Genomic DNA, 20,541 nt, shown 5'->3' on the forward strand with positions numbered 1-20,541 from the left:
ATCAGAGTCTGGCTTGCAGAGCCTGCTCTTCTGTTCTCTTTTCTTGAGCTTGATTACACTGAACATCAGCTCCTGGTGCAGACTGGTATTACTGGATAAGTTTTTGTAGCCCGGATTGTCCAGCTAAATGCGTCATGGTCTGTTATTTTTTACCAAGGTCCATTTAGCAGCATGTAGTGAATTAGCTCCAGGTCTGCAGGGTCAGCTGGGCACTAATGCCTCCTTCACGTCTGGGATCTGCACTCATGACTTGTGGCTGCTCCCAGGGAAAGAAAGGGTTGGAAAGAAAATGCAAAGAACTGTAGAAATATAAAGTAATTGTCTTTTAAGGTCTTTATGAAGGTCTGAAGGTACAATCATGACTAATAACATAATATCTAGTCAGGCACCAGGGGCTGCCTGGAAGCAAGTTGCCAGCATCTTGGTAAGGTACCAGAGATAAGAAACACTCTGAAGAGAGGCTGTGAAGCTAATGAGATATATTGGTTTGCTGGACATCAAGAAGCCTGAGAAGGGATGCAAAGAGAGGGATAACACAGTAAACGAGAGCATCATTTGCACTTCTCTTTGTTTCCATCAAGGCCAAATGAGGGATGGATGGAAGATGTGAGGAAGTCTCTCTGTTTTTGCTGTGTGGACACACACAAATGGCTATGAGAACTGTCATGGAGAATTAGTAAGGTTGAAATACTGCTCCCAAAGTGAAGAGAAAGGTCTGAGTGAGGTGGTCTTGTATATGGGGGTGCAAAGAAGGGGATGGGAAGGACCTTGGTGCACCCACGTGTGGGAGCCCAACATGTGGCTCAGCCAAGGACTCTGCCGGCTCCACGAGTTCCCAGAGATCCGGATATGCTTTACATAAACCTCCATGATTTGGGGTCTTTTTGGAAGGACTGTCAGAACTACTTGGTGCTTATAATCACAACTCTTTTGAGTCTGAGTCCTTGAGGAGTGCCTTAACAGATGAACTTGGCAAAGAACCAGCATCTGGGCACAGCGCCGAGCTGCTGAAGCATGTATCCAGGCCTTTTCCCAGAGATGGCTCATGTCAGAGCTGGGAGAAAAGCCACCAGAAGCGGAGGGCTACCTTGGAGTCCATATAGAGAAACAGCCTGTTTATGTCTCCATTTTTTAAAATGATGTGGGACTGATTCTCCCGTTGTTTACGTGTACTTCACAGCAGTCCACAACTGAAATCAATATCCTTCATTGACTTTGATGGATTTGCACCAGGCCAGGAGGGAGACTCAGACTGTGCAGGTAGCCTATGTATTATCTTCTTTCACTGTGAGACAAGTCTATGAGAGAATGACTTATCAGCCCTCCAGTGGCAAGGCTTTTTGATCTGGTTCTATCCAATCTACACACTTTGCTCTGATCAGGTACATTGGGTAGCTCATCGACACGCCTGGTTGACATCCAGGTAGCAATTGACTGCCTGACATGGCAGGCACTCTGTTTGGCAGTTACATGTCTTAATGGTAAGATTTCCAGTGTAAATCGTAAGCTTTATTTATCTGATCTTAATTGTCATGGAGCAGGGAGGCTATGCAGGGTTTACTCCTAGGAATTATTTTAGCAGTGAGTCAAGAAAGAAGTGAATGAATCATATTGACTAACCGAGAACTTTGCTACCTTTCTATGGACACCTTATGTATAAAGAAAAGAGACAATTCTTTGGCATAAATTAGTTGTTACAGCAAATGACTCAGCCACTACTGAAAAATGTCGTTGTTGTTATCATTTATAAAGTGCTGTTGATGCAAATGAGGCTTTAGAAGCTTACAAAACTCAAGGCTGTTGCCACAAAGAGTCCAGGATCAAACTTAAGTCAGGATACCCTTGAAAAACATCCAAAAGAAGTCAGTTTAAAAACAGTGATTGAACAGCAAGAGGGTCGAGAAATAGAGAAGAAATGCCATGACATGACAAAGCTAAGGGAGGGAGGAGGCGGTGCAGGAAAGGACCTGCCTGTTTGGAAAACAGGGCCACATGAGTGAAGGAAAGGAAACTGATAGAAAATTGAGAGTGGTCTTTTCTAGGCTAGCAGAGAAAGCTGCTGATAAAGAAGGTGGCAAAAGTGAAAGGAGAAAATTCTATTATTTTGCTCTGTTTCCCCAGTGAGCTACATGTTGTCTGTGAATTACCATGCCAAAGACAGGAAACCCACTAGAAATACAGCAACCAGACAAGCTGCTGTTCAGGAGTTTGATAGAAGGAGGTGTGAGGAATTAATTTCAGACCTAATATAAATTATTCAGCTTAAGTAGGTTTGCATTTTGCTGTAACTTAAGTACTGGCATTGCTCATGGTCTACTCTGTTCGGAGTTTAATTTGTCCATTTACCTCCCACTGTAGTCCTTTGTGTCCAAACACAGTCATGTGCATCCAGGTTTCAAGAGCATTATCAAACCACGGTTTTAAGGATGCTGGCTGTGATGGGAATCTGAAATGCAGAATTTGCAGTGTCACTGAACCCATCTCTTCTTCTTCTGATTCCAGGATTGATTCGGAAATAAGACAATAATTGGAAAATTAGATTCATGAAATGTACCCGTGCAATCTCCCAATTTCTGCTCATGTGATTGAAATGTGGTGGTTATTAGAAAAAGGGTGTTTTCACTGCACACAGTCTGTTACCAGCTCTATATGCTCTAACTTGGATTTGCAGGTTGAGTCAGGGTCTTTTTGCCTTGACCTTGCCAAAAGCAAGAGAGATTCTGCAATATGAGTGTAAAAGATGGGTGAAGAGTCATTGAATCAGTGATTTAAGAAAAAAGTTCTGGCTTTTCTAGGCTCTGTCCCAGGGGTCAGTGCAGAAGTGATCCATCAGGACATGGTAGATTGATGTATAAGAAAAGCAGAATTAATTTTGTTCCCTCTTCTTCTTCCCCTGTATCCCATGGCTGTGCTGGGTTCACAAGGTTAGCAAACTAGAATATGTTTGTGTCAAGAAGAGGAGCAGACATGACTAAGGGACACATGGGAGTGAATACAGGGAGGAAGAAGTTGCTGTTTTTAGAGAACCTCTTTTCTGACTAAGTGCGCTTTAGGCACGACTCAAGTCAGCTGTCCTACAAAAGGTTCAGAGGAGGTTAGGTAAGATCCCATTGCTGATCCAAAGCTGCAACACTTCTCCTGTGCCTCATCCAGAGAAAAGGAAAGCTTCCTGTTCTGGAGGCAATTTGTAAAGGTGAGTTCAGTGTCCCTGAGTTACTTCTTGTTAATGCTCTAGCTTACTATCATTGAACTGAAGTGGTGGGGCATATCCAGCCAACTGCAGGTCGGATATTTTCTGATGTGGTTCATGTGTTATTCAGAGCATCAGCAAAGACAAGATCTTGAAATACATTCTCATGTGTTAAGACTTGATGTACAAGAAGGAAGGTGGAGGATCTGCACAAGTATCTTCTGTGTCATGCAGCAACATAGCAATCTCAAAACAAGGACTGCAAGATGTTTCATTTAAAACTGGAATTACATCAGTGTAGTGTGCTCACATCCTTCTGGTAGATACAGCATGGCCTTGAATGAGTTCCCACCCTGCTGTCAAGTCTGGTTATTTTCCTGTCAGGTCTCGCTGTGGCTCCTGCCCAGGTTGTTCTTTTGAGTTGTCTTGTTGGCTTGTTTTTATAAGTTAATGGTACAAGGGAGAAGGAACAAAAAAAGAGTGGTACTTATGGGAAGCCAGTTTGCATACACCTTGTCAGCAGGGCTGACTGCAACGCAGCCGAGACACATTAGCACACCACTGCCTGCCTAAAACAAATAAACACCAGCTGTTTATCAGACAGGGCTCAGCTTCCTCCAGGAGGAGGTAAACAGATTTATGCAGATGAACCTCCCAGGTGCCCTTGCAGCACAGCATCTTTCATGGCTACTCGGCCTTCCTTGTGAGTTACAGGCAGGACAGATGAGCAGAGATGCAAGGTTAGCACAATAACACAGCCGCTCGCACAGTGCCAGGGCAGTTTGTCATTGCTTTATGTTTGAAGTCCATATTTAATAGTAACGTAGAATTAATCATAGTGCTGATCTCACTGTAAATGGAAGAATTTGATGTAAACTTCAGTATCTTAGGCCTGTCGCCTGAGAAAAAGCAGTTTATTGTAACTTGGTTATTATTCCATTTGTGCCTAAAATACTATGAAGCAATACTTATGGCTATTTGAGGTTGAGAAGAATTGGAATTGGCCAAAGCACTTTTCTGACTCTACATAAAGATTGCCCAATTGCTGTCAAACTGCTTAACTTCATGAACCTTTTTTTTTAATAACCATCCAACTTTACATTAAACCCATCAGTGCTACATGAGACTGCTACCCCAAAAGGATCGTTCCTCCCCCAGCTTAACTCTGTCTGCCACAATTTCTCCTTTAATTCTTCATATAAGTTTTCCCTGAATCTTCTCAGGTGACCCCAACAACTTGCTGTGAAATCTGGTCTTGAAGACAGATGGGGTATTATTTTGATAATGGAGACATAATTACACAGTCTGGATTCTAGCTCCCAGAAACATCTGTTAAGATATTGTTGGGAGGAAGAATTTGGAGCTGAAAATTTGGGGGAACACCCTGGGGAGTTCAGAAAGAGAGGTTTGCTTCAGTTCTCATGGTGTTACACTTACTCAAATAGTAAATAGTCTTAAATAGTGTTGCTGGTTATTCTGAGACAGTTTCCTTTTTAACTTTATCTCACACGAAAGGGGGCAATCGGATTGCAATTGCTGGATTTCTGTTGGGATTCAGAGTTTGTTAAAGTGTCCTTGGGCTCCTTTTACTACAAGATTGTTTCCCTGCAGCTTTCTTGACTTCTGCTATTCAGGAGACCAAGAATGCAAATACATGGTTTGTCAGTACAGTAAATCCTAGGTACCATAGTGATGAGTGCTATAGAAATGCTTGGCAACAGAAAGAGGAAAAAACCCCTTTTCCTCTACTCTGTGAAGTTAATTGGTGCCATTTGAGCTTTTCTTAGATTAGGACTTTCCTCACCCAAGTGCATCACTTAACATTTCAACACATAGTATTTCAGATTTCTCAAGGTACTCCTTAAACACTCAACTAAACCAGGTGGAGAAGTCAAAGCCCACATGCAGTTTGTTCTCCCTGGCTGTCACTGCAGATTTAAAACCAAAGTCATTTTGGATGTGCCTATCATCCTGTGCCTTAATGTTATGAATATTATTAATATTGGTAACAGTTTTCAGTCTATTGAACAATTAATGAAAAGGTCAACAGGAAGTCCCTATGGAAGCATCATTCACTACAAGGCCCATTGCTTGTCCAATCTCACAGCATCCATCTTCCCAAGCAAGCAAAAGGGCCAGAGATGGCAGCTCTGTAAACCTGTCTGTGAGCTCCTAATTAAAAAGCTTAATTGTATGAAAGCCTTTAGGATGTTAATCTTCCAATCCATTAGCTTTTTGATGCATTAAGTGGTACCTGTGTTGTTGTGGGGCATATGATCCCTTGGGTCAATACGGGTGCCTATGCAGGCGCCTGGTTGGTGGGAGCTGGTGGCAGATTGTGATCACTGGTAGTGATGCTTCCCTGCAGCCAGTTTGAAACATGGTGTTTATCACCTCCACCTCCTACATCTGCAGTATCCTAAGGGAAATGCGTCTGAGTGAAGGGGTACATACCTGTACAGCTCCTGTGCACATGGAAGTGTTGGTGGAAAAGACTCAGAAGCAGTCCAGTTTGTGAGCAAACAGATGCAGGGCCAGTTTATGAACGCCCCAGGGTAGGAGTGGAAAAAGGGCACTGTTCCATCTAATGCCTCTGCTTGAGGAGAGCTTTTGCTCGCCAAGCACTGGAGAAGAGTGAGTATCTCTCCCTGTGCTGCCATGACCATCAGGCTGGAGCTGGTGGTGGTCATTGCTACCACAGTTCTCAAGGGAGGCAGTAAGCTCCAGTGAAGAACAGTTTAGAGAGATGAAGTTTTGGGTACTGTGCCTCCAGAAATCACTGTGGTGGCTGTACATATGTCTATTTCCACAGTTCACTCCGGGCATTAAAAAAAGCCTCTTTGTATTGCCAGAGGATTGGTATGAGTGCTCTGGTGCCAGGAAGGTGTGTGGAGTTTTGGCAGCAAGTAGCTGTGCCTTGGTATTGTACCCATAAAAGAGAGTATGGAGACCTCCAGACTCTCTCAGCAACCAGTGGCATTTATTCATGATGCAGCATTTATGGATATCCTGCTAGCTGATTATGTACCCTTGTAGGTGCCTAGTAGCTGGGTAGATCTAGCCCTTATGAATGACCCTCTTACCTGAGCAGACCAATCTTCATAGGCCTCTGTACCTTTGTTAAATTAATAGCTCTTTTGATTCTTCCTGAAACGTTGGTTGCTGTTCTCCGTCAGTTCTCACTGTCCTAAATGTCAGTGGAAAGGATCATTGAAACTAATGGGTTCACTCTATCTGTTGTGCCAGTGGCTTTATCCTGGGATGACCTTGTTTCTGAGGGAACAGTCACACAGGAGATGGCTGCAGGGTCAAGGTCTTGCTGTGGGGCAGCATGCAGCACTTCCAACTGGATCCTGCTCGTGCCTTAAGGTGCATGTGGGTCAGTGGTTGTCCTCCCCTTGGGAATGCTTTGATTTACTAAAGTTCAGACTCAAAAACCTGCCCGAGTTTGGGGTTAAACTGATTGCAATTGAAATGCAAAATTCAACAGGACCTTCAAATCTCACCTGGCCTGGCATCAGAAGTATGTGACCATTGCTATGCCTCACAGGAGATGAATTATTTCCAGGTTTATTCCAAAGAGATTCAGGTCTTTGTAGCAGATTTTGCCCCAAGGGTTCCTCTCTCTGAGGACAAGCTTGTTGTGAGCTTGTAGAAGGAATCCTCAAGTACTTTCCTCGCAGATGTTTCATATGACACGAGCTCCATCCTAGAGATGGCTGTGTTCTGTGGGTGGGTAAGAAGATCCCTCTAGATACTCTTGCAAAGCAATTTCAGTTCCTTTGCGACTTGCTAGAAAATTGAATTAGTTGTTTTCCACTCCCTGAATTAATCCTGATTCATTCTTCCCCCAACCCTCTTCCCCCCCTCCCTCCAACAGATGTCCAGCATATTAAGAGGAGAGACATCGTTTTGAAGAGGGAGCTGGGAGAAGGTGCCTTTGGGAAGGTGTTCTTGGCCGAGTGTTACAACCTCAGCCCCACCAACGACAAAATGCTGGTGGCAGTGAAGGTAAATCCCAAGGGTGAATGGCAGAGAGTAAGACAGGGGCTGGCCAGTGGAGCAAGGCTGGATGAGCCTGCGTGGGAAAGGGAAGAAGGGGAGGGCTGGGGGCCAGGGGTGGAGATTTATCTGATGCCGGAGGTTGTGGTAAATCCACTTAGTCACACACAGCTTCAGTGTTTCGTTTCAAGGTTGTGTGTTCTCACCAATGCCAAAGCCTCTCTTCCTGCTGCTTCCTGCGGATGCGGCAAGGAGACAGGCAGGGAGGAGAGGCTGGTCTGGAAGCTGTAAGCTCCCATGCAGCTGCAGCAGCACTGTGGAGTCCACATCCCCTCCGCAAGGAACTGGGGCCCTTCTCTTTCTGGATTTTATCTCTTTGTGGAACGTGCAGAAACTGAAACAAAAAAAGGGCCTCAGCAAAAACGAGCACTTAACAGCTAAGCACAACTAACCAATTTGCTGGGATCAATTTGCTGCAACGTGGGCAAAGCAACTCTGCTCAGCTTCACTCGGCTCCTGCTTGCCTAGCCACAGATCCCTCCTGTTTCCGTGATTTTGAGCCAACACAAGTTCAGCTTGCCTTGTCTGGTGCTGTTTGCCTCCTTTTGAAGGTCCTTGCATGAGCTGTGCCTGATCATGCGGCTCTGAGCAGAGGGCACCACTCGGTGCAGAAATGTGCTGTCCTTTCAAGTGGCACCAGTTGGCAGATGCACATAGTCTAATCCTCAGGAGTTAATTGATGTCTCCTAACTCCTTGGAAGAAGATCTGTGTTTAAACTGATGCTCTACGGGGAGAAAGGTTTCAGCACTCTCTCCAGGATGCTGGAGGCATCCAGTTACTTGAGACTTGTTTTAATCATTGGCAGTTCAAGCATTTGGGTTTTTTAGCTCATTTGTCCCCATATGTTCTGGCTGTGAACTGCAATATTGCACCTTTCACCTCTGAGTCTGGCTAAAGATGAGCTAGCACAGTTACCCCTATGATTAATTGCTTGAGGATATATCTGGTACCTGCCTTTCAGTGTCAGCCATCCCTTATGCAATCCTACCTCTCAAGTGTCTTCTGAATTTCATTTGCATGTAGGCAGGAACAGCGTCTGAACCTGTTTCTGTTAATTGCTACTATGAGCTTACATCTCCAGAGTGCCTTTCATCCTGCAAGATCATACAGATCCCGCTTCGGAGCAGGGTCTTCAAGTCTTGATTCTTGCCAGGTCTGGAGGGGCAAGTAGGGGAAAAAATCCCTCTACCTTAGGCCACACTATAAGTCTTAGGGGAAGAAAAAAAAAAAAAGAAAGAAAGAAAGAAAAAGGAGAGAGGGGGAAAAAAAGGAAAGAAAAAAAAGGCTTTACATATTAAGTTGAGATTTGGCTGCATTTCCTGAAGGTCTCATGCTCCTGACAGAGGCTGAGAACTACCTCCACAGTCACTGCAGCTCAGGGCAGCAGCTGGACACGCTGGTTAAGGCAGCTGAGTTAAGGCCCCTGCTCTGCTCTCAGGGGCTCCCTCCCAGAGCCAAAGAAAGTGGTTGTGTTACTCACTCAGTTAAATGGACTTAGGTTTTCAGTGGATCTAAAGGTTACAGCCCTGCAGATAAGTTGAGTTGTGATGTTATGGCATGGACAAGCTTCCTGTTTTATTCAGCTTGCTTCTAAAAACATCCGAAGAAATGCGTAAAGCCTATATTTAGCAAAGAGCTTTGAGGTTATAAAGTCAAGTACTAGAAATGCTGGAGGGACTGGTATTCAGGGCATGTCCTCCGAACACATATTTTTCATTTCTCTATGGGCTGCTCCACAGTGGTGATCACTTCTGCATCTGAGAGCTCTGTAGATGTGAGCACTCTCATTTTCACATCCTCCCAGAGAGGTACTGGGGTTGTACCATCCCCATTTTGCAGAGAACAAATGGAGAAGCAGGGAAACTAAGCCAAAAGATCCATTTAGGTGGAGGATGGGGTTACTGACCTGCCTTTCCAGCCTGTGGACAGCAAGTACCAGGCTTTCACTGAGCCCTGCTTCAGCATTAAACACATTGCACTTGTTCAGACCTGGCCTTGATGCAACATGAGAGGATATTTCCCAGGTATATTGGAACAACTGACACTTTGTGACAATGGCATCAACCTGCAGATGCCAGGTGACTTGCCAGATGTCACTCAGGAATCGTGCAATGAAGACACAAATACAATCCACCCCAAACCTTCCTAGGAGAGGCATTCCAGTGGTTTTACTGAGATATCCCTGCTCTTCCTTTGGTCCAGGTTTTCTTTCCCTGTTCTACCACTTCCAGCTCCTGTTTCTTCCATTTCTAAATGCTTGGCTGTGCAACCCTAGTAATATGGGGGGTTTAATATCTCTTTTTTTTTGGTGAGTGATATTTACAAACTTACAGCCCTAACACCTTGTGGAAATGATCGTGTGTGAAGGAGAGGAAAACTAAACTCACTGCAGCTTGAAGTATTATGTGCAACTACAGGAAAAAGGGGAAGAAAAGAGTGATGGAGGAAGGAACTGTTTTCTCAGGGGAAAATTAGGGTAACATCAACGTTATGAAGATATTAAATGCCTAAAAGTGCCAGAGATAAGAATGGATGCTTTGCCATCTGCACCATGTAACTAACATCCACCTAAGTATTTCTAGTCAAGCTATCCCAGAGGACATAACATTAATATAAAATCATGCCGTGTGACTAGAAGTTTAGGTGCAGAAGAAGGAGATGAGGCCATGTCCTAAGGCTTGAGTAAAAGCCTCACATCAGATCTGCTCCAAGGGGAAAACCACTTACTCTGGAGGACTCACTACTTCACTGTGCACGCATCGCTCCCAGCAGTGCCATGGACCAGTCAGAGGTGCATTAGCACTGTGGTGCCTCGTCCTCTATACACAGCTTTCTGATGCTTAAGATCCCTTTTTGCACATAAATTGGAGCCTGCACCTGCTGGTGCCACCTCTCGTGTTGGCATGGGTAGAAGGGGGCAGGTATGTTTGTGCACAGGTAAGGGGAAAGCTTCCCAGTGTCCCCCACCACTGATGCGGAACCAGTGCACAACAGATTGAATCTGGGGATAACTGGAACAAGTTGCCTTGAATCCTTTTTGATGCCTCTTAGGCTGCATAAAGCCAGAGCTGGTACTAAATAGTTCTGGCATGTGGAGGATGAGGAAAATACAACTGAGACCCAGAAACTGAAAACCAGGATTTCCTCTTCATTGCTTTTAATGTTCTCAAAGACTGTGCTGATTCTCATGGCTATCTCATCTTGTCAAATGTTCTGGACTTCAAGTTTTTTACTAAGTGCCCTCCCTTGATACACTGGGATGACAACACACTGCTTTCAAACTAGCAACTGGCCAATAATCCATGAACAAGCCAGACAACACTGGGAAACCCTTCCACAGCAACACCTTCATAGCGAAATTGGGCTGGTCCACACAGCCCCGAGCCTGCAAGATACCTGGCAGTGGCAAAGTGGCATGCTTAGGTGTGGAAGATGAGATATGCTCAATAAGGGCACCAATTTCAGCATCACTCTACCAGGGGAACTGTTATAAACAGCAGGGAATAAAAACGTGATTTTAAAAATTATGAGAAAAGACTTGACGGTGTCCTTCTTCAGAGGCAGTTTGAAAAATCCACACAATAACTGCACAGCCAGGCAAATCCATCTTCTGAATAAAGGCAGTGTAGTCAGCTCTTTCAAAATAAAAGACAGATAGCAAGGACTGGCTGGCTCAGGAATTTAATAATAATGAGATATGAAGCCATTCACCCCTAGGTCACCAGTACAAATCCTGCCCAAGCTGGGAATAATTGGAAGCTATTACCCTCTGAGGCATGTTTGCTCCTGCATGGGAAAATGAGCTGGGGAACCTGATGGGTCTGTAACTACATGAACAAAACACTGAAATAGTGCCACCAGCATCTACCACCAACCTTCCCAGTGCAACTGGGCTGGTGGCAGAGGTTCCTCTCCCCATCCTTCCTCATCAGCTCCTCTGTGATGCTGCCACCCATTTGCTCTGGTTTTACCCCTACCTGAGCTCACCCTGTGAATATCCATGTTCCTTTTCCAGGCACTGAAAGACCCCACCTTGGCAGCCCGCAAGGATTTCCAGAGGGAGGCAGAGCTGCTCACCAACCTGCAGCACGAGCACATCGTCAAGTTTTATGGCGTGTGTGGTGATGGAGACCCGCTCATCATGGTCTTTGAGTACATGAAGCATGGTGACCTGAACAAGTTCCTGAGGTATGTGTGAAGGAGGGCGCGGGAGATGTCGTACAGCAGCTCCACAGTCTCACTGTGGCTTGTTGTAGATCTGTGGTACAACAATGACATGTATTACCAGTTGGATGGTGGTGGGATGAGTTATGAGACCCGATTGTTCCAAGGACAGCTTGTAGGAGATGATGGTCCTCACCAGATTTAGTGCTTTATTAGCCCTATCCCAGCATTTCCTCTTAGGTAGTCTCAGGGATGATTCCTGTGAGCTATGGAAACCAGACTTTTCCCTCCCCAGCAAGTCTGAAGCTGCATGAAGAGAGGCAGTGATCCCTCTCTGCCCTGTAGAGGTCGAAAGGCTTGAAGCTGTGGCTGTCAGCATCTCTGAGTCCCAAACACCCAGCAAAGCCATGTCCTACTGAAGCAGGACTAACCTTCACTAGCCATCACTCCCCATGTCACCCAACCCCTGGTTCAATAGCACAAGAACCAAAGTATTCCTTTGAGAAACTTGCTGGAGTCCTTGTTCTGATTGACATCCTGGGCATTTACTGATCTCTAGTTCTCATTCCTATATCCAGAAAAGAACTGGGAAATGTTGGAGGCATTGCCTGGGGACCCAATCTCTGGTCCTTGTTCCCTAAGCCTTGTCAGGCAGAGATCCTGACCAAGATACAAAGTGCCCTAACCTGTGGCACCACGCTACTCAAGAAGCTAGACAAGACCTGAGAAAGTGCCGTAATTGCCTTCCTTGCCTCTGGAGAGATGCAAATTGCTGCAGCCCCCTTCCCCCAGTCATCATTCAACCATTTCATCAGCGTGAGGCAGAGAATTTGTGTGCCCTGAACCTGCCAACTGTGAGGGACAGGGAGCAACTGTGGGAGGATGTTTGTGGTGCTGTTCTCCAATGACACAGAAATTACACTGTGAAACCTGCGTGCAGGTGGAGTGGTATTTACCTCTTGAAATAATTAGTAGGTTTATTTCCCAGTATTTAGAAAATTGGACCCTTGATAGTTTCTTGTTTTGACTGCTAAGTGTGAAAGTGATTGCAGCAGGAACAAGAAGCTCGAGTACAGCAGGTCAAGATGTGGGGTTGGGATACACTCAGTGCTTATTTTTCCACCATCATGGTCAGTTTCTGACCAGGAGACACAGGTCCTTCCCTGAGGTTTTCATTTCTGAGCAATCGCCTACACCAGAAGAGCTATGGGGGAAGACCTCAGAGGTTTCTTCTTTCTCTTTCCTCTGTCAAGCAGTGCCAACCTGTCTGCAGCTCCTCTGGGGCTTTTGCAGGGCAGTTGCTGAGCTGGGAACATCCCTGCATTGATTTTCCTCCTCATTTTGGCATAGTTGTGGGTAGATTGAATATGGTGTTTATAGCCCTGTCGCTGTCTCAGGCTCTGGATAGATGACATCCTTGACAAGGTAGAACGAGTGAAGGCTGATGCTACACTAGCCTTGCAAAGCTTCTCAGACCCATGTTCAAGGGGGAGCAGGCTTGGTTACCCTAGGACCCTCTCTTGTGATATCCTGTCTTGCAGGGGGTCAGCAACCTCCCACCAGCAGCAGATTGAATTGTGCCTGCCAGCATGAAACCATGCATTGGGCTGAAATGGTGTTTTAATGCAAACTGGAGATGCAGTGTTAAGGACAGTGCCTCAGCTTCATGGCTGGAGAAGGGCAGTCTAAAAAACAGCAGGAGAGACTTCATTCTTTGAAGTGCTTCCCAAGGAAGAGCAGGAAATTGACCCATCTTTTTTCCTGGCAGAACCATCAACCTTATTCTCCTTAGAGAAGGGAGACATTACAATTGAGGCATAGCCTCCTTCACTGCTCTAGATGACCTCCCAACCAATCTAGTCACAACAGTCTCTCTTCCTGTCTCAGAGAGATGTCTTGTGCCCACTGCCAATGCCTCATAGAATTGCTTCACACTACAGTATGCTCCCAAGGCTGATACCATGCTGGAGCTACAAAGCCCCTCACCTCCATGTCCCAGCCCTGCTCTGGGACATGTCTGAGTAACACTCATACCCTGGGAGGCCAAGGCCCGTCCCATGTCACTGAAGAAGAAAGGTTGTTGTATTGTCTTTGGCCTTTATGAAGGAAAATAAACTTTTCAGATGTGTGGTCCTTGACACTGCAGCCTCTCATCTTCCACCTGCATTTGGCTGTCAGCTTCTCCTTCTCGTGCAGCTACAGAGCAAGCAGCTCTAAACTCCCTTCCCTGCATGTCAGTGCGTGATAGGCAGTGAAATCCCTTTGTGTCCCAAAAGGAAGCTGGCTTTTGAGACAATGGAACTTATACCCAGCAAATGGGAACTCAGAATGCCTAAAGGGGCATATGGAAAGAGAGTCTTGGCCTTTGCTTGTTAAGTCAGTGCTCTGCTGGTGGGAAACTGTGGGACAGGGGCTACAAGGGGGTCAGAGAGTGGTGGTGCAGGAGTGCCTGGCAACCCTCAGCAAGCTGCTGGGTTTATTGTGACATGATTCACCCAGCCCACAGCAGTAGATGGTAGCTCCCAGGCATTGGAGGCCAGGGATGCTGGGAGCCAGTATGAGACACTCAGATGGGCTCTTCCCACTTTTACTGCAGAAATTGGAAAAGTGGTAAAATGGAAGAGACTCACTTTAGACCCGGTTTCCTAGAGAAAAGCACAATAAATTCCCGTAAGTGTTGTTGGACCTTTGTGTACTTACAAGAGAAGAGAGAATTTCATGGTCAGTAAAATCAACTGGTGTGGCAGAGGGAAGCACTAAGATCAACACCTGCCAGCTGGGTGAGAGCTGGCATGTATTGGGGTGGCTCTAGTTGCCTCCAGGGGCCCCTGCATGTAAGACCATTGCTGGTGATGCAACTGATCCTGCTGTCTGCACAGGGAAAGAATGCAGCCTCCTGACTAACAGAAAAGGGATAGTGAAAAGATCCTGCCATGGAGAAATTGAGGCACTGGTATCCAGGGAACATGACATTCCAAGGGCTGGTGCACACAGGCTCTCCCCAGCACACACACCCACTGCTCAGGGGTCTGCAGCAACCACCTTTCCTCTCCACTCACTGGATCTGTCCATCACTTCCTCCCTTTCCTTCTGTCACTGGTTTTCTAGCTTTTGTTTTCTGTCCATGACAGCAGCAGGTTTGAAGTAGGGATATTTACATGTTGCCATTACAGACCCTACTTGCAGTCTATATTAAGCCATTGCCTTCTTTTGTTGACTCAGACAGGCAATAGAGTTCGTTAGAAAAGTTGCAAAATTCTGATGGTTTTTTGTCAGCCCTTCCAGTGCAGCAGCCCCACAGTTGGATTGTCTTGGGATAAAACAAGGAATTTCAGCAGAGGAAGCTAAAGGGATGATTTTCTTCCCCATGTTGACAAAACCCTCCATCACTCCATAAGGGAAAAAAACCCCAAGAGTTCTTTAACAGGGGATCCACCCAATTTTATGACCTCTCTGTACAGATGAATTAAACCCCTTTCCCAGGAAAAGATAGGCAGATCCTTCTCATATTCCCTGTAGGCTTCATGACACAACTAAGTGTACTAATATCCTTCCTGTTAATCTCACAAATGTGTTGATACTTCTTTCTTCTGGACTAGAACCATGCGGGATGGAGAAAGGGAGGGAGAGAAGTGTACTTATTATACAGGACATACCGAGATGTGTCCTATATAGTAGGATGTACAAAGAGCCAGTGAAATAAAGATGTTGGCTGACCATTTTTCAAACATTACCTATTCCTTTCAGACACGTTTTTTGGGGGCCATTATTGTACTTGAAAAAGATGGCAGTGATGAGAGAGTAATATATCCTTCACTTCTCACCTAGGAATGTTTACCTTTGATGACAACAGGTATCAGCTGTAGCTAAATATGGTGTAACTGCAAGGCAGGACTGGTACAAACCTGTCCAGCACAGTTTTAGAAGCTATTGTTTGCTCTGCTTTGCATGTTTTTAGTTAACCTGCTCAGTCCTGGCTCAGCTTCACCTGTTGTCGATATCTGTTGTCACCACCAGGTAATGTCCTGGACTAAACCTGTCTGTGGGCTGTTTAAGACATCAAGCAGTCATTTCATATGCTCTTCTGCAGCTTCTCCTTGCCCTCAGCAGTCCTTCCAGTGTGCTGCTGCTTCCACCATGCCCACAAGCCTCTGAGATGCCTCCAGCAGCTCCAGCCTTGCTGCCCGCAGTGCTGCTCCCAGCCAGCTCATCCCACATTCACTGCAGCATCTCCCACTTGTGGCTCCCAAAAAAACACTCCTGGCTCCTCAGCACTCGTTTTTGGAGTTCCTCTTCTCTTACAGTAGTCCTTTCTACCAGGAGGGGACTTTCAGAGCCATGTAGGCTAGGGCAGCAGGATGTAGCTGCAGAGAGGGGGCTTTGAAACACTATCTGTCGAACCCCACACGCCTGGATGCTAATCCCTTTGGTGTACCTTCAAGGCCAACAGAGTAATTAGGAAACAGAGACAAAGAAGGGAACAGTTTGGATCTTGTTGTGTGTTGTTCAGTCCCATGTCAAGAAGGAGGGAAAGCTCTGTGTGTGTAGTTTCAATTTGTTATCTCTCTGGGGGGTTACTGTTAATGACGGGTGAAATGCCAAGAATCGTTTCAAAGAGAACAGTGTGAAAGCCTCGGAGGAAATGCTGTACTGCATCTTAGTCACACGGAGGAAGGTCACAGCAAAATCCCTAAATACGAGGGCTTTTGTTATTCCACCTTCACAGAGGCATGTGCTCTAAGAGACATCACAGATGGAGCACTGCAAAGACAGGCTTGGTACACAGCGAGGAAGGGGACTAAAAAGGGGACAGGACAGGAATGAGGCTGACCTTAAGTCTTGTATTTACACTGTATTTGGTTCAGTAGAATATTTCCTTTTGTTGCCCAGGATGTTGTCTGCATCTGCTGACTGCCAGATCTAACCTTTGCACTTCTGCTCATGCCTCCACAGCTCACAGAACCTGTGTTACCTCTGGGATAGCTTAGGGTATAAAAGGTATTTTCCAGGGATGAAGCTGCTGGTGTTCCTCTGAAACCTTTCCCATGATCTCTGGATGTATTTATATCAATCAAGGGGTGGTTGTTTGGTGCTGTGGTGTTTGGAGGAAATCGAGGAGGCTGTTTGGGATTAATAAAGAGACGAGTTAGCAAGAATATGATGGGTGTGGAAAAAAAAGGGGGTGATATCTCTACTTCTTAAAAGATTTTCAAAGTGGAACGAACATGTATATACCTGGAGGCTCATCAGGTTTGCATAGGTCTTGCCAGAGAAGAATATCCATGTTGCATCAAGCCGAAGTCCCTCTGTCCTGGCAGGCTGTCTCTATCTGTGGCCATAAGAGGTTGCTTGCAGTAGAGTAAGGATAGAATAAGGATGTGTAGCACCCAACAAGTGTTCCCCCAACCTCCTGTTCTCTTAAACTATTCTTTTTCCCTTCCATTGGATCTGTGTGCACATCCTCACAGTGCAGAGTTGGGGGTGAGCCCCCACCCCAGCAGGAACAGCAACCACGTGGGATTCCCATCTCCTTGTCACTTTTGAGACCCAACTCTATGCTTTTTGCTTCTTCCTCCTTATAGGGCACATGGCCCAGATGCTATGATCCTTGTGGATGGGCAGCCTCGACAAGCCAAAGGGGAGCTAGGGCTATCCCAGATGCTCCACATCGCTAGCCAGATCGCCTCTGGAATGGTGTACCTTGCCTCCCAGCACTTTGTCCATAGAGACCTGGCCACGAGGAACTGCTTGGTCGGAGCCAACCTGCTGGTGAAGATTGGAGACTTTGGGATGTCAAGAGATGTCTACAGCACTGATTACTACAGGGTAAGGCAGCTCCAGCGGCAGTCTAATGCTCAGAGCAAAGGGAGACTAGGAAATGTTTTAGTAAATCAGGTTTTGGAGCTCAAGTTCACTTGCTTGTTATTCCCTCATTAAAACATCTGCACAGATGTCAGTCAAGCATCCCTGAACCACTGTCCTTACTCCTTTTCAGGCCTGGGCATGCTTGTAGTTCAGACATCCATGCAGATGCCTACACACAGAGCTCTCTGTGATACCCCAGCACACAATCACATGCTTTGGAATGGCTCAAAGTCATCCCATTCTTACTTCCTTCCTATTTTTTCTCCCTCATTTTTAAAGGGATTGACAAATTAAAGGTAAACCAAAGAGATTACAAAGACTACAGGCTATGGCCTCAAGTGTTATATTAAAGAAACTTACTAGAAGGACCTAGAGAAAAGGCAACTCAAAGTCTGACTGATAAGTGCATAAAATATGGAAGAGGAAATAATAGACAATTTAGGTTCAACCTCAAAACACTTTTTTCCAGCAGGATCATCCCTTAGACAATGGAATAATTTGCCAGAGGTAGGTTGCTGAATGCCTGTCATTAAAGAAGTTCAGGAAGCAGCTAGATAAAAATGCCTGGGTTTAGTGCAGAGGCTAATCCTGCACTTGTCTCTGGGGATGGATTCAATGAGTCAGGAATATCTTCTGTGATTTGTGCTCGCACTGTTCCCCTGTCTTGCACACTCCCTTTGTACCTGTCTGCACTGCCCTGTCTGCCTGGATGGCAGCCTCCCTGGGGGGACAACATGTTTCTCACTATTCCTCAGCTACAGGATAAGCTGTGATGTGCAAAGTGTTTGAAGCACACTGGAGTAGGCACTTGTCGCTGTGTGCCCATCCACCAGCAGGGAAGGGCTTTTCAGGCTAAAGGAGCAGTGGTTTCTAGCATGATGCTTGGACTAAAGCTGGTATATTTCTGGTTACAACCTGGATCTTTGGCTTTGAGGATTATTTCTACCAGCTACCTGAGAAAGGGTTGACCTATGGTCTTGGTCTGATTCAGAAGGATTTTCAACAGGCAGTTGCCAAGTGGAGTTACTGTGTGGGGAAGAGGAAAAATGTGATCAGATTTCTGCTGAGACATATCACCTCTCCCAGCCCAGGATGTTGGCTTATCACTAAGTTTAATTATCAGTGAGGGAAACAATGTTCACTGTGAAGCACAGATGTCCATGTTGGGAAAGGTCTTGGTGCAGTTACTGGACAGTGATGAGGGAAGAAAGAGAGGTGGCTGTGGTACCGTCACTGCTGAAGCTTCAGGAAAGAGAGAATAGGAAAGAAAGAGCCCAAGGGAGGATGAGAAGCAGCCCATGTGATTATCCACATTCTTGCCTACCCCAACCACAGTCAACATCATGCTGCTTGAGATGATCCCAGTCGAGCTTGTGTGCCTGCAGCACCAATCACACTCTGTGCAATGGGTGAATTTGCTGCTATTGATAAATGAAGGCTGAGAGTGCCCCAGAAAGTGAGAACTGAGATGGTGTTCACAAGCCAGTTTGTTGTTGTGGGGATTTTTTGTCTTCTCTGTGGTGGTGGTGTCCTGTCTGTGCAAACGTTTTGTTAAGGACTGCTCCGTGCTACCTTGTGCAGTGTTGTAAGGCTTTTGGTGGACTTCTCTCTGCTAACACAAATTGCAATGTGTGACCAAAGTAGTATCTAGTTATCACCTGTTTACCAGGTGATTTTCTCTGTTTTCACTGACTTTTGGTACTTTTAAAGCTCCTGATCAGCAAGTCCATGCTCTGCATGCATGGAGACCTTTTCTCTGTTACAGTCCAAAGATGAGTCATAGCACAATAAGATTCTGATTGCCCATATTTACATTGGTGGCATGAGAGGCAGAGGTTTTATGTGACTTGCCCATCCAGGCCAAACCGGGATTCAGTGGCAGAGCTGGGAAACCCATCTATATTCTCCCCAGCAAAAAGCAGAAGTCCAAGGACCATGTGTCCTTCATCCCTCCTCCAGCCACAGCCCAACCACACTCCTCCCAGCATATGTGAAGAACCAAGATAGGTTCATTTCTCAGTCTCCTTCTCTAATCACTACCTTGTGGGATGTGTTTACCAGAAGCTGATCTCACTATTCACCCTTCACTTGCACTCACAGTTATGTGACAGACTGTCCTTCCTCATCCACCACTGTCTCGTGCCTCTCCTCTCCTCTGACTTTGCACAGCACCACGCGTTTATTCTTGCAAGAACTAGCAAGAACTTTGCTGTCTCTGGATTGGGAAATCTATTTGGTTCTATATGACAACCTGCACTTATAAGTTCCCTACAAACAAGAGTAATCAACCCTTTGAACAGAAACCTGCTTGTGACTATAATGAAGCCACATGGGGCTCATGTGAATTGGTTGTTAGACTTGACTTTAACTGTGGTAAGAAGCAGCAGTCACTTCCTTCTGCAAATGTAGGTGAGAAAAACAGTATGGCTTCATAACAGTTGTGCATTTGTGCTCTGTTTCTGTACTGTAATTTGTCATTTTCTGGGAACACAGTGAAGGATTCTACCTCAAAACTGACACACTGACAGGTCTGCAGCAATCTGCAAGCAGGCTCACATCAGTCCTCTGGGTCACAACGTTAGCTCCTGCCCAGGTCCCATGAGCACAGACAACTGGGCATGTGGATATGCGAGTGTGTTCCAGGCTGAGGATTAGCTCCTAGCCATTTCCTTTCTTTCCCATTTTTAATCTTTTAAAACAAAGAAAGAACACCATCTGGCTCCTGCATTTGTGGAATGCAAAAGTGCTTTAATAAAGGTGAAATGCTTAATTTCCTGTTATACATTTGGATACAGAAAGCAGATATTTGCGTAACAAAAACAGCAAAGAGGCTTGTTTCCCCTCTCCACAAGGCTTTCCATGTTCTGCCTGAAGACAGATCCGTCCTTTTCCTTGTGCATCACAGAAGGATCCCATCAGCTATTGCCTTTAAACCCTCTTTTAACAAGACAGGATGGAGAGATGGTTGTGGAGGTGTAGGTGGTGGGGAGAGGTGAAACAGCATCTGATTAGAAAGTGGAGGAATGTGGAGGGACTGGGGAGATGGGGAGAAGTAACCCATCTTCTGTGTGAAGAGTAAAGGCGGGGATGCTGAAGAAGCTTTTATGTGATGTGTTGTGTAATGTGCTGTGCAATCTTTGGTGTGGGTCTCTGTGGGAAGGCGGGATGGAATATATCCATATCAGAGAGAAAAGATTTGGGCGGATTTCATTTTACTTGTTGTTTTCTTTAAAAAGAACCTGTGTGAGTAGGGGATTTT

General features: G+C 45.7%; 1 protein-coding gene across 1 annotated transcript in view; it reads left to right on the forward strand.

Moving 5' to 3' along the window:
* Positions 1-20,541, forward strand: part of NTRK3 (neurotrophic tyrosine kinase, receptor, type 3) — a gene marked incomplete at its 5' end in the record, with an annotated part of 172,639 nt that overhangs the window by 124,071 nt on the left and 28,027 nt on the right. Inside the window, 3 exons of the mRNA XM_010021778.1 lie at positions 7,071-7,201; positions 11,269-11,441; positions 17,000-17,243. Coding sequence (XP_010020080.1) covers positions 7,071-7,201; positions 11,269-11,441; positions 17,000-17,243 — 548 coding nt within the window. The remainder of the gene's footprint in view (positions 1-7,070; positions 7,202-11,268; positions 11,442-16,999; positions 17,244-20,541) is intronic.

The sequence above is a fragment of the Nestor notabilis genome, unplaced genomic scaffold (assembly GCF_000696875.1).
Source record: "Nestor notabilis isolate BGI_N333 unplaced genomic scaffold, ASM69687v1 scaffold4209, whole genome shotgun sequence".
NCBI lineage: Eukaryota > Metazoa > Chordata > Aves > Psittaciformes > Psittacidae > Nestor > Nestor notabilis.